This window comes from Aristolochia californica, unplaced genomic scaffold (assembly GCF_029961685.1).
Source record: "Aristolochia californica isolate CCGP_79_NKW_82.1479 unplaced genomic scaffold, dmAriCali1.0.hap1 SCAF_13, whole genome shotgun sequence".
In the NCBI taxonomy this organism is placed as follows: domain Eukaryota; kingdom Viridiplantae; phylum Streptophyta; class Magnoliopsida; order Piperales; family Aristolochiaceae; genus Aristolochia; species Aristolochia californica.
Window position 1 is genome coordinate 8,130,018 of NW_027181804.1, and position 15,082 is coordinate 8,145,099.

The 15,082-nt window shown below is 35.3% G+C and overlaps 1 protein-coding gene and 1 non-coding gene across 3 annotated transcripts; one reads left to right on the plus strand and one right to left on the minus strand.

Annotated features, from left to right (window-relative positions):
• Positions 1-357: 357 nt before the first annotated feature.
• TRNAR-UCU (transfer RNA arginine (anticodon UCU)) lies at positions 358-430 on the minus strand. The gene has a single exon. It is a non-coding gene; the product is annotated as a tRNA-Arg (tRNA).
• Positions 431-543: 113 nt separating this feature from the next.
• Positions 544-12,650, plus strand: LOC137949030 (NADH dehydrogenase [ubiquinone] 1 beta subcomplex subunit 8, mitochondrial-like). Of its 2 annotated transcripts, none has more exons than XM_068795287.1 (4): positions 544-740; positions 867-953; positions 1,069-1,164; positions 12,327-12,650. In XM_068795287.1, the coding sequence occupies exons 1-4, from the start codon at positions 603-605 to the stop codon at positions 12,342-12,344; spliced, it is 339 nt and encodes a 112-aa protein (XP_068651388.1). In that variant the 5' UTR covers positions 544-602; the 3' UTR covers positions 12,345-12,650. The 2 variants fall into 2 exon arrangements, with proteins under 2 accessions (XP_068651388.1, XP_068651387.1); XM_068795286.1 differs by lacking the exon at positions 12,327-12,650 and adding an exon at positions 8,525-8,870.
• Positions 12,651-15,082: the final 2,432 nt, after the last annotated feature.

Consider the following 15,082-nt stretch of genomic DNA (forward strand, 5'->3'; position numbering starts at 1 on the left):
ATTTTGGACACTAACACAAGAAAATATTTTCTGATGCACTTTACATCGAACACATTAACACGAAAAAGTATTTCACTTTCCCTTCCCCCTTAGTTGAGTTTTAGTTCTCAGTTTTAGTTCCACTTTGGAGCTTGAAGCATTTCTTTTGTAGACCTATGGTTGGGTTTAGCTGATTTTGTTTATTATGGCCGATGGTGACTAAGCCATGGGAGTGGAGTAGAGGGTTGCTCATGTTATTGCTCCAACCATATGAGTGTAACTATGGCTTAAACTATTTCCCCCTATACACAGATGTGAATTGCGAAAATTGCATTAATCAAGGTCATGGTGAATAAAAATTTATTAAAAACAAAGATTCATACCCGGTGGGACTCGAACCCACAATCGCCTGATTAGAAGTCAGACGCCTTATCCATTAGGCCACGGGTACAGTACTCCATCTTCGAAGTCAAAATAATTAACAGAAATTATTTCTTGCTCATTTTCGTTGACGTTCTACTTTAGACTCGCCTACGGAAGGGAGTGACAGTTCCAAAACGCTAAACAGCGTTTCGGGTTCACCCAGCTGAGTCTGCGAAGTGGCATCAAGCTTAGATTTGGCTATGGCGGGGAGGTTGAGCAATGCTGCTTCACGGATTATGGGCGGAAGGGGCCTCGTTGCCCGTTCCGTTGCTTCCTCTCTTCGCCAACGTGCCGGCATGGGACTCCCCGTTGGCAAACCCATCGTACCCGACAAACCGGTAATAGACTTTGTTTCATCACGACTGCAAATATTCATGTTTTTATGTCATGCGGTTTTTGAATTGTTTTCTCTCGCTTCTTCAATTAAAAGCCCTAGATGATTGATTTCTGTCATTTTGGTTCAGCTCCCCGTTAATGATGAGCTCATTTGGGACAATGGTACTCCGTTCCCGGAGCCCTGCGTTGATCGTATTGCCCCAACTATCGGAAAGGTATTTAACTTTTCATTTTGTGGAGCTTTCTTTTGAGGCGATTTCTTTGGGGGGTTTTTGAGAGTTAAAAAGTTCATTGTTCTTATAGGAGTTTTGGTGATTGCTTCTTATGTAGTACGAAGCTTTGGCCTGGCTTTGTGGGGGATTGACTGTTTTTGCTTCTATCGGCCTTCTGGCTGTCTGGAACGACAAAGCATCTAAGATACCATTTGTAAGTTTCAACTTGTATTCTCATTATCGTTTCGTTTTCCTTTCCTCAAATTTTATAGAGGTTAATTTTTCTTTAATTTTAAAAAAAATTTGCTGTATCTTGGCATTAACTTCAATTAAGGCGTAGAAATGTCAGTTATAAAAAAAATTGTGGAAATGCTGGCGAATTTGGTTTGGTTAACTAAAACCTTTAACAAGATATTAAAGATGACAGCATACCTAGGAACCCACCCAGGGATCTGATTTAGTAAGAGTTGGAAGAAATAATGTCCGCAGATATTGTTAAAGTTATGTAGGAGGGTGCTGTAACTAGCATGACAATATCATGCAGGGATTTAACTTCGTTTCCTGGATTTAACTTTAATTTTGCAAGTTTAGCCTTTGTCTTTGATGAACCAACTGCCTCATGCTCTAGACTCAATTCTTTGGTGTGGATTTTCATATATAATATAATGCTTTAGTTAATGATCTAGTGATTTTTTTTTTCTTCAAAAAAAAAAATCAAAACAAAAATTAATCTAGAGATTTTAAGTAAAAAATCAGAATTTGGACAGAAGCCTTAAAACCAAAAATTTTCAAAGATAGCCTGTCGACGACTGATGGTCATTTGGAAAAAAAAGAAGACTGTTGTTTTAGGTGCAACCTCTCCAGATAATGGATAGTATAAGGTCTTGGGGTCAAGTCTTGCCAGGATATAGGGTTCAATATTTGAAAAAGAAAAAAGATTAGTTTGTGGATAACTCTTAGATATTAGGAGTCTAAATGAAGGGCTGTGTTATAACCCAAACAGACTCTATTTGACTTCTACTCAATCTTTTTGAAGGAAAATTTATAAGGATAAATTACCAAAGTGTAGACTAGAATTTGGAATGCTGTGATAGGCACTTTAAAAAGTGTGTGAAAAGAAAATTCTGAAGGACTGCTGTTGTGCTAGCCATGCATTATGAAGGGGATTATTGAGCAATGAAGAAGCAGCTTGTGGGGAACATAGGTATTGAGGAGTTGCAAAGATTGAGATAAAAATGTGAAGAATTGGTATTTCTTTTGGGATCAAATAGCGTTGATGGACAAGAAATAAGAGGTGGATTGAGCATTTGGCTTTATGGCCACATTGGGGGTACCTCTGTGAGCTCTTAGGTACAAGACTTACTAGGATTTGAGTGCATGGATGGGGAACACTGCTTCTAACAATGGAATTGGCAATATGTTTCATACTCCTAAGCATATTCATCCCAGCGTACGCAATACTATGACGATATCTGTATCCAAAAATCTCATTGAGCAAATGGACAAAGCCTCTGGAGGTGGGGGAATACCTTCTCAAGGCCAACTGATAATATCCATTGAATCTGCTCCCACTAGAAAGGGATCAGCAAGTGATCATTGTAAACTTTCAAACCTTGAAGTAGGGCTTCGAACTCAGCCTCCATAGACTTGCAGTGACCAAAGGAGGCAGAGAAAGCAGTTGTATGTGTTCCTCCGAGTCAAGAATGATACTGCCATCCCTGGCCGAACCTAGATGTGCTTTGGAGCTACCATCGAATTTGACTAAAGCCAAGAATTGGATGGAGGTAGACCAACCAACAAGAGTCAAAATAACTTGATCAGAGAACTGCTATCCATTTTCCCTGGATGACAGAGTTCGATAAGAGAGAACAATTTGAGAATTATTTGCCTTGGTTTAGATCTATTCAAATTTCAATTAAGACCTAATAGTGATCAATGGTAAAGGTTTTGCCGATGCCAGTTGATTGACTGACAGAAAAGAGTGAGAGTCCAGCATTTGTGGATAAAAACAGTGAGAAAAGATTTGGAGGATCACTTAGGAATGGAGTTTTCAACTGAAGAACAGTGTAGGACATTTAATAAAGCTGGCTTGATGTGGTTAGAGTATTAGTATAATGATGGATCATATATGTGATTACTGGACTGCTGTTGTGTTGCACCAATAAAAAATTTAAGCAATGCTAATAGGGATTTTTTTTTTCCTTCCAACTATTCTAAAAGCAGAGGAAAGTGAGAAATTCTGGAAGTGCTTCTCCAGTTACTGGTGCTCTCTTATTGATTATTCCTTCAGATGTTAAGGTTTATGTGAGTGCAGAGATAATAATCTTGGGTTGAGTTCACCTTGAATCCCCTGGATTAACAGCCAGTGCTGTGCAGAATCTTTCACCTGGTCCTTTACCCATACGTTTATTGTGCTCTGTCAACCATTTAATAATCAGGCAGTGAAGGTCTGGGATGGGCATGGACCCTAGACCTTATTGCTCACAATGAAATTTTGATACAACCTGACATGTTGAATGGGGTGGTACTATCTTTTCCACGTATAGATGTGCTAGTAATTTGCTTACAGGAGTACTGAAAACAAAACCATGTAGTTAAACATGACAATGACCTGGTCATTCCGTCCATCCATCCTACTAGAAGCCCACACCCACTTCTCTCTCCCCCTCCCAATCTGACTGGTTTTTACCTTTTTATTACATGTTTGTCAATAAAGACAAGTGTTTGTAATTCTGAGATGTCAATGTTATTGAGATGTAGAAGAAAGATACATGCACTCCGGCTGTAGTTATATGGTTCCTGGTCCAGTTGCTGATTCAAGCCTGGGCATGAGTGTGGTTGTTAATGGGTAAATAGTCCAGCACTGGTAATGTGTTTGGATGATCCTGGACTCATAGTTGGAAAAATGCCTCTTAAATTGAGTAAGTCATTTTGGGATGTAACAGACCCAACTTATCTAGCTGTGGAAGTGGGCCGAGCTGAGCACAAACATCTGGACTCAAGCTTGATCTTGGCTCGAACATGATTCTCTAAGCTTGAGCTAAGCTCTGCTCAGGAAAAATCATGGCTGAACTTCGTAAAAATCATGTCTCGGTTCAACCTCTTAAGTTTTCCCTCGTGCTCAAAATGACATTGCAAAAATCACATAATTCCCAGTAGGCTTGCAAGCCATTAACCGACCTAGGCTAGGCTTGGGCTTTTTCTTGTTTTGGCTAATGAGACTGTTTCAGGTCAGCACCGAGGCCAAGCCACTCAAGACCCAACTCGTCTTGTTTCCACCTCTATACACAGGTTTTAATTTGATTGACATCTGTTGAATTTTAGGAAAAGAAAATATAATTCATTGATTGATGTAAATCAAGTAAACTAGGTCTCTATTTATAAGAGAGAGAATACATAAAATTTGAGTTAAATTTAACTACCCATATCCCTGTAACACCCAAAGTATAATTATTAAAAGATAAAATCCTACAACAATTAAGCAACTTTAATAAATTAGAAAAATTCTTGCTCTTCAAACTTCTTTGGCTGAAAAATTCTTTATTTTTTTCTCCCTGTTAGATATTCTGGTCACATAAATTTTACCTTAATATGTAGAATAAAATACCTTTTTCTTGTACTTTTTTCTTTTGTTTTCCCCCCTTAAGTTGGGGACAAAAAGTATATAAAGACATAGCTTAGACAAAATAAATATGGGTGCAGAAAAATTATTCATAGTTGAATGACAAGCCTCCATACACCCGTCAAAAGCTGTCAAAGTATGAAAAAACTCCACTCAATTTCAAAGCCAGAAATTGAGTGGAGTTCAAGGGTAGCTCAGGAAAAATCACCACTTAGGTGAATAAAAAGACTTGACTTATTATGGGTGTTGGGCGTGCACTTTTGTTCTTTGCGAGTAGTGGGTCTATAGACATTGCTCTAAAGTGATAAAAATAATGAAAACTTGAAGAAATACTAGAGGTTTTACATGAACTTAAAGATATATATATATATATATATATATATATATATATATATATATATATATATATATATATATATATATATATATATATAATTGTAGTACTCACACTTCAGATTGAAGGAGGTACACACATACTTCCAAAATAAGAAGGCACTCATCAAATAATAGATTAATGAGAATGACCAGTCTTGAAACAAAAAAGGATTAAATAACTTAAAAGACCAGTAAAAAGGACTTATGTTGGTGAAGATTTGCACTAGAGGTTGAATAAAAATAGGAGACTTGAGCAAAATAAAATTAGCAACTCAAAAAAAGAGAGGGAAAAAATCAGCTTAAAATTTGGATTTTCGCATGTAACAAGTTGCTGGTATAACTTTGATTCTTTCGATGTTAATATCTCTCTCTGGAATCGAGTGAGAAACGGCTTGTTGGATTAGAAAATAGACTTATAGAGCTGGTTTATTGGGTTAGAAAATAATTATAGAGCTTTATTTTGAGATATAATTCTTTATCTAAATTCTCGTTGTTGATGATACAAACATCTCAAAATATGAAGCTTTCTGTTGTCGCACAAATTCTTTTTATTGCCTGACATTTGCTACTTTAGATGTCAATTTCTTTTTATAGAAAATTCCTATTGACAATTTTTTTTTTTTAGTTGGAAACTTAACTCATAGATCTTTCCAAAAATATATATTTGAAATATACAAAGGGGGGGGGGGTTAGTCCACAATGAAGTGGAATGAATCCCCCCCGCATTACCTAGTTCATCAAATAATTGTGTTAGTGTAGAAAGAATTGAATTGAAGTGAGATTATACCATTTCATTCGCTCAGGCAAAAAGGGGAGAAAGTTGATTCATACCTATTTTGCGAATCGACCGCTTTCCTCGCGTGTTACTTCTTCTCCCCCCGAAAGGAAAAAATTATCTTCATTCGCTATTCTCCTCTCCCGATCCCTCGGCCTTCGTCTCCTGACGATTTTTTTCGCCCCATCTTCTTCCTCTCGTCTTCGCGCTCTCTGCTCCCACTCTTCCCCCCTCCCTCATCGACCTTCCTCCCCCTCTCCTCCCTCTCGACCTCCGTCACAGGCTCGGCCTCCCGACTTCTCTTCTCTCTCGGCGTACCGTCGGAGCGCCGCCTCCGTCGTCGTGGCCCGTCGCCGTTGCCCGCTAGCCCGCCGCTGATGAAGACGACGAGTGCCGAGAGAAAGACGATGCACACCGTGAGGAAGACGAAGGTTTAATTTTTCCTAAGTTAAGGAAAAATTAAACCATCGTAATAAGAATAATAATTTATATTTTTTATTTATAAAATAATTATTTTTATTTATTTAATATATTTATTTTATAATTACTATATTAAATTAGTGATTTAATAGTCATAATTAAAATATTTTTAAAATAAATATTTGATAAATTGTTTTGGTTTAATTATCCCATTGCTATAATTAATTAAACCATTGGTTTTAAATTTTGTGACAATATATTATTAATTATTAATACATAAACATATATATTATGTTATTGATAAATATATTTATTTATTTATTATATATTTTATTATTATTATTATATTAAATTAGGGAGTTTTAATGTTAAAATATTTCTTATGATATTACAAAATAATTTATTTATTTATTATATGCGCTTTTGTTATTTTTTACTTTTTTATTAATTTTTAATCATTTATTCTTGTCACACGTAATTATTGTATTAATTTATAATAAACTATAATCATTAAGTAATATGGTATAATTTTTTCGTTAATTAAGATATTAACATATTTTAATACTACACATTAAATCACTTTATAAGTGTAGTAACCATGTTTATTTTGGTTAATTATCTATTTAGGTATATGTTCTATTTAAGTATATTATAAAAGGTTACTCATTCTCTTGTTTATATCATACTTTTCATTTGGGGGGCACTAACACTGGAATCTGTTTTCAACTTAAACTCGTCTACACTAACACCTAAGGATGAGTTAAGTTGAATCAATTCAATTATTCACTTCAATTCAAGTTCATTATGGACTAACCCCCCCAAAATGTGGTACGAAGGTGACAACTCCAAGGAAAATGGGTATTGGAAAAGAAGATTGAAAGGAAAAGAAAAGAAAATAAAATTGATAGAGACGACAGATAAGAAAAGGAACACATTGGCTCTATGGGTTGATCGGGTCAACTCATTGAACTTGCTCTGGTACCATAATTGAATTTCTAGAGAAGAAAAATAATGCATTGATTGATGTAAGTTGAGTACACCGAGTCTCTATTTCTGATAGAGAAAATACATAGAATTTGAGTTAAATTGAACTATCCATATCCTAGTTAGATCCAAAGGACAACTTTTAAAAGATAAGTCCTACCACAATTAAACAACTTTAACAAAGTATAAGTATAATAATACTAAAATTCCTCCTTGGCTGAACCTTCTTCATGTTAGACTCCTTTTGAAGAGAGTCTTGTAAGATTCTTCCATATTTGTTCTTCAACAACTTTTTGGTGGCAATTCTCTTTTGTGTTGATTTTTCATCTAACCCTAATCATGTTTCATGCTTGCTTAATGTGTTAAATATACTTGTGGATATTTATTAGTCTTTCGTTCAAGTCTTCTGTCATCCCCTTCACGATGAATACTAGTGAGAGATGGAGAGGAGTGTCTAGGGTTTAAAATTCTAAACTCAGTAAAAGCCATCCATTATTACCTTTTCAGCTCGACTAATTTATGAATCAATGTCTGATTTCATGAAGTTGAATGACTTCAAATGACTGTTCTGAAATTTCAAAATTTTAAACATCTGCAGAGTATGATTTAACAAAACACAAAATATTTAACATAGGTCATGTGGTTATGGCAATTAATGTACTATGAAGTCTGCTTTTCGGTTTGGTTAATGTTGGTCCTGTGATTATATATGTCTTTGAGACCAATAAGAATTCTTTAAGGAAACAATTTCAGTTGAATGGTTGACGCAGTGGCTGTACTATGAAGTCTGTTTTTAGGGCAATCAATGTAGGCACTTGCGACCACTGAAAATTTCATGTGGAAGGTTTCATTCATTTTGGACTTCCTCTTTTATAATTGATTGGCATTTTTTTCTGGGTTAATCAATTGTCTTCTCCGACATTATTTGTTAAGAGGGTCTAAGGTGAAGACAATGACAAATGATGCTATATGTTTATGATTATAATAGAGTTACCAGATAATAGAACTTGCTTTTCTTTTCCTATTTTATGCTCGGCCTGTGCATGCACTATGATGTAAAGCTCTACCCATCAAACCATCAAAGCAAAAAACTATTAACTGTAGTATTAGGCTTTTGCTCCAAATTGTTTCCCTTAAAATGATAATATATTTCAGTCAGTTTATCTTCCAAGCTCGAACTACTTTTGCCCCTTTTTCTCCTTCACGGCCACATGGAAATTTCTAGTGTGAGTTCTTGCTAAAATCTTACCAGGGTTGGGATGTTCTTTTGTGTGTAATCAACATTACAAAAATTTGTTTACCCAAGTGAACAAGACAGAAGTATGCTATTAATATGCATTTCTGAATCAGCAGTTGAATTTTGGTTTGCTAAATCAAATTGTTTTTGTTTCTCTCCAGACCCAGAAAGTCTATCCTTACGACAATCTGCGGGTGGAGCTTGGTGGTAATCGATAAAGAGTTCTTTTTGTCTTGTTTCAGCATTCTCGTATTCAGCTTTCTCCTTTGGCAAATTTGACTAGGAAGAACTTCAAAGAAATAATGTTTTAGCATATTAGGGAGGAGTCAGGTGTTTTGGTTTTCAATACCCGTTTCCAAAGCCATTTAATTTTGTCACAAATGGTAGGAATGCATTTTGTTTCAAGTTCATGATTGTGGTAAGCTTATCACGGATAGAAAACATTATATTGCAGGGAACCTGCATATATTATTTATTTTTTAATGTTATATGTACTTATTGTGAATATGTGTAGATGATTCATCTTCTTTTTTGAGTAAATCAAGTAGATTATCAGGTCTTATTACACTGGTGTTGTAATAATATATTAGAAATGATACATAATTACTGTATTTGAATAAACATATTATAATATCATAATGATACACTTACGAGAAGCATTGAATAATAAGTACTTTAGTGATTGTTACTAGAGCTATTTTGCTTGTCTGCATAAGGTTTGGAATTATGACAAGACTTATAATAATTAATATTTTATTTAAAAGTAATATTGTTAACCTAAATATAGTTTTAAGATGAAGTATGAAGTCAATGAAATGATACTAAACAAAAATACAATTGAAAGAAAGTAGATAAAAATAATCAAAATAAACATGAAACAAATACTTAAAATTACCATATACATTTTAAATATAAATAAAAATATCAAATTACATATTAATATTATACAAAAAACAAAAATATTATAATTTATACTTTCAAAATAAATTACTAATGAGAATAAAATAAAAATTAAACTAACTTAGCTAATGTTAAGCATCTCCTAGCCAATACTACCCAAAAGACCGACCTGGTAGGTAGCTGAAAGCCAAATACTTAACCCAAGACTATAACAGCTAATGATTAATATTAATAAAAAAATAATTTTATAAATTAAGAATGTATGTTTTGTGTCGATAATTTTTTCCATATTAATGATGATATTAGTATCTTTATTGACATTGGCCTCCGAATATGTTTTAATCCTTTTGGCATAATTAAATGAATAGTCTCGTGAAATTCATGAGTTTTACAACTTCATTAACTTGGCTTTGGTTATCCATAATGTCAAATATATTTGTTTGTATGTTAAACATGTATCAAACACCAAATATATATTAAAAAATAATGGTTATGTTTTCCTAAGAAAAGTATACATACTACTATAAAATTGAAATAAATTATTATGATATTCATAATTAAATGTTGGTTACTTGTATGTACTTATGCAAAGTAGTTGTTGTGTATCTGAAATAAACTTTGTTATTCCATCTCTTAACATGTAATTCATCTTTTGTTCTGAATTCATGATTGTTATGTTTGTATGATACCTAGGGGTGGCTTCGAACCGAGCTGACTTCAAGATCCTCAAACCCCCCAACTTTCCTACTACAAAACCTCAAATCTAACCTACTAGGCTCAACTATGCTTTTAGTAAGAAATGTCTTCAAATACTTCTTTGGGTCTTGGATTGAAAGCGGTCCCTCCAATTTGGTATTTCATGACAATGGTGAGTTTCCCTTACATGAGAATCCTTCTTTGCAACACTTCTTGTCCTCACCATGATGAATCTCTAATTTCTCCAAAGAGATGAAGAACAATCCCCTTTTTGTGTTTTTGAGAGTTTTGGACGGATGAAACAAGGGAAATTGGAGAAAAGGATGGAGTATGGGAGCAAAGAAACCTAGGGAACGAATTTAAGAGGGATGAAATGAAGAAAAGTAGGTGAAACGTCACTTTAAAACCTTAATATTCTCGGTTTCCGCTGCGAATGATCAATCAATCCAAATCGATCAATTGATTGATCTTCTTCTTAAGTTGATCAATCTAGCCATTGCTTGGAATTATGGAAAAGGGATCCTAAATCCAACATGGTATCAGAGCATTATATTTAGGATCCCTCGTCAAAGAAATGCTCTAGAGAAGTGATGATCAACACCACTCAAAAAAGGCTCTTTTATGAAGGAAGAACACAAGCCGAGAGGTAAGTGTTCAAAATTATTTTTTTATGCTACTAGTTTTCGAATTTAGAAGATGATTCAAGGATGAATATGTGAATGCTTTCATCTTATTAAGTTATGGATATGCATGCCTCTCTATCTAGAAGGAGCTATCAAAACAGTTTTACCAGTTTGAAATTTTTGTTTACCGAGACCAGTCCATAATCAGATTATTAGAATTTTGTTTTCGTGGGATAAGAGTTCCCTGATATAGAAGAATGTTATTGAGCCTCTTATGAGTGGTTTTTGAAAAAAAAATAAGAATAATAATTTAGCATTGATGCTAAATTTTCAGTTGATTGAAGAAGTGCTACTTGGTGTTATTATTAGAATTTTTTTTTTAAGAAAGGCTTATCATGGTTGACAAAAATATGAATATCAAAGGTGATATATTGAGAATCACCACCATACCCTTACGTGGGGTATCAAATTTTATGAGTTGGTCTACATCGGTTCGGAGGTTTCTTATAACAAAATACCTACTTGGTCACCTCACTACTCGAGAACCACCTCTTGATGAAGATGATATTTTATATATGAAATGGCTAAAGAATGATACTTTGGTAATTGGTTGAATCATAAATATCATGGAAGAACATGTCCCTAGTAATGTTATTCATCTTGATACTGCTAAACAAATTTGGGAGACATGTGCTAAACTATACTCATGCCCGGATACACTACATAGACCCTATGATATTCTCCAAAGAATGTTGAATACTAAACAAGGAGAAAATATTCATGAGTACTTGGCCCGCTTTAGAGGCTTTCTTCAAGAGTGGAAGTTAGCTCAGCCCTCAACCATTGATATTTCTATCCAAGACAAACAAAGGGAAACCTTAATTACTACTATTTGTCTTGCAAAAGTTAAACCTCATCTTGAAATTGCCAAGAGTCAACTTATGAGTGCTTCTACTGTCCCAAAGTTTGATGATGTGTGTGCAACACTATTTCGTATTCCAGACACTTCTTCCTCCACTACTTATGTATCATCCGCTATGTATTCTGATCATAGAGGATCATCATTTGACCGCAGCCGAGGCCGAGGCAAAGGTTATAGAGGGGGCAAAGGAAGAGGTGGAATGACTGGTGTTGGCAGAACAAATGATATCAAATATACTCATTGTAAATATTTTGGCCACACTATAGATCAGTGTCGTTACAGGGCATGCACTTACTGTGGAAAATATTGCTATTATAAAGAAATATGCTATAAATCAAATGAAAAGTCAGAATTGACAAGGGCTAATAAAGCCTTTATGAGTGATACAAAAGAAGAACATCCCACAACAACAACTGCACAGAAAAATGTTACTGACGAAGAGTATAAGCTATTTCAGAAAATGAAGACAATGCTAGGCTCTTCTCCTAGTTCCTCCGCAACTACTGCAGCCTCTACCGCTTCAGGTATGTTATTTGCCTCATCTTCATCCTGGATAATTGATTTAGGAGCCTCCGAGCATCTTATAGGTAACAAAAATTTATTACATTCTCTTTCTCTGAGTCTTTCACACAAGTTTGTTACCATAGCTGACGGTTCTCAAACCAAAGTCCAAGGGAAAGTTCCACTTCTGTCACCCCATCACTTCCGCTCACTGATATTCTTTTTGTTCCAACTTTTCCTTTGAACCTATTATCTGTTAGTCATCTAAAAAAATATTTTAATTGCTCGGCTACCTTCTCACCCACTTCATGTGTCTTTCAGGATCTTGTAACGAAGTAGGTGATTGTTGGAGGCCATCAACAAGGGGGGCTTTACTACTTGGACGTGCCAAAAATCAATATGGTTTCTACTACTGAAAATGAAACACGTTTATGGCACAATCGGTTGGGATATCCTTTTGCACAGTCTCTTCATTATATGTTTCCATCTCTTGAAGTCATGTCAAAATTTCGTTGTGAGGTCTGTCAATTGAGTAAACATCAAAGGAGTACATACTCTCCTCGTCCAGAAGTCAAAAGTGACACTCCATTTTCGTTAATTTATACTGATGTTTGGGGGCCCTTGAGTGTCTCTAATATTTCTCAAGCAAAATATTTTATTACTTTTATTGATGATTTCACTCGCACAACTTGGTTGTTTGTCTTTAAGAAGCGTTCTGAGATACAATACAATTTTAAGTCATTTCATGCTATGGTACTCACACAATTTGGTCAGAAAATAAATATCTCCGGTCTGATATTGCCAAATAACACATTTCCAAAGACCTTGACTCTTTTTGTCAAGAAAATGGCATTATCCATCAAACATCACGCGCCTACACTCCTCAACAAAACGGTGTAGCCGAACGGAAAAATCGTCATATTCTTGAGGTTGCTCGAGGTTTGTTATATGCCATGAAAGTTTCATACTTTTATTGGCCTCATGCCGTCCTTACGGCTTGCTTTCTTGTTAATTGTCTACCATCTACTGTTCTTGGTAATAAATCTCCCTATAGATTTTTACCGAAAGATGATCCGTTTCATTACCGTTGAAAGTCTTAGGATGTCAATGTTTTGTTCATAACTCATTACCTAGACACAAAAAACTTGATCCTAAATCTATTAAGTGTATTTTTTTTTGGAATACTCTCACATAAAAAGGGTTATGTTTGTTATAGTCCTACTCTTCAACATTCATTTGTGTCCAGGGATGTAATATTTTTTGAAGACTCTTCATATTATTCTAATAGCGCTCCTCCTGGTCTATCCTCAGTACCAAGTTCCCCTAGATAGGTTGTGCCTCGTGATATAGAGATCATTCAACCAGAGCAAGTGGCCGACACCACAATTGCCGAGTTAACAGATCCACTAGAGGTAAGTCCTTCATCACCAGTTATTTTTGGTCCCTAATATGATACTTGCCCTATTGCTATACAAAAAGAACCTCGATCATGCACTCAACCTTCTACTTCTCATCCTATTTCCAATTTTGTGTCTCATCATTGCCTCTCACCTTTATGTTGTCAGTTTTTTTCTTCTTTTTCCTCCATATCTGTTCCACAGTCCTATCAGGAGGCTCTACAACATCCAGGGTGGAAGGCAACAATGAATGAAGAAATGAAGGCACTTAATGACAATCATACATTGTCATTGGTTCCTCTTTCCACAGATAAAAAACCCGTTGGTTGCAAGTGGGTTTATACTATCAAACACAATTCGAATGGGTGCATTGAATCACTGAAGGCTCGACTGGTTGCAAAAGGTTATACTCAGTGCTATGGAATTGATTATGAAGAAACCTGCTCTCCAATGGAAAAAATGAACTTGATACGTATCTTATTATCTCTGGCAACCGATTCATCATGGCCAATATATCAACTGTAAAAAATGCATTTCTAAATGGTGATATTAAAGAAGAAATTTACATGCAACAACCACCTGGGTATGTTGTTGAGGGGGAGTCCGTATGCCGCCGTAAAAAATCTCTATATGGTCTAAAGCAATCCCCTCGGGCATGGTTTGAGAAATTTAGTCAAGCCATCAGACAGACGGGCTGGTTTTCACAGATGCTCTGCAGATCACTCAGTATTTATTGAAAATACAGTGAGAGGTAAAGTGATTCTAGTTGTATATGTTGATGATATTATTTTCACTGGAAGCTATTCCAAGGGCATTCAGAAAACAAAGGAGAAAATATGTGCAGAATTCAAGACGAAGGATCTTGGATTACTCAAATATTTCTTGGGTATTGTAGTGTTACAATCCAGACATGGAATTGTCCTATCCCAAAGGAAGCATGCTCTTGATCTACTAGAAGAAACAAGAATAATGGGATGTAAACCAGCAGACACTCCTATGGGTGCAAATACAAAATTATGTGGATGCACTGGAGAAGATGTAGATATTGGAAAATATCAAAGACTAGAGGGACAACTTATTTACTAGTGTGTAACAAGGTCGGATATTTCATACGCAGTAAGTGTGGTAAGTCAATACATGTACAAGCCACAATTTAGTCATTGGCAATCACTTGAAATAATACTACGATATCTGAAAGGAGCTCCTAGAAGGGGGCTTCTATATAAATATCATGGTCACTTCAACATCGAAGGATTCTCAGATGCAGACTGGGCTGGATCTCCAGATGACAGAAAATCTACTTCGAGATTTTGTATGTAGAGGAAATCTAGTTACATGGAAAAGCAAAAAGAAAATATAGTAGCATGGTCGAGTGCAAAAGCAGAATACAGAGCCATGACACACACTATTAGTGAACTCATATGGATAAGATCTCTTCTCACTGAGTTGGGATTCTACAAAGAAGTTCTAATAGATCTATACTGTGACAATCAAGCAACAATACACATTACATCAAATCCAGTCTTCCACGAAAGGACAAAGCATATTAAAGTAGATTGCCCAATTAAATATGGGTGCAGAAAAATTACTCATAGCTGAATGACAAACCTCCATACACCAGTCAAAAGCTGTCAAAGTATGAAAAAACTCCACTCAATTTCAAAGCCAGAAATTGAGTGG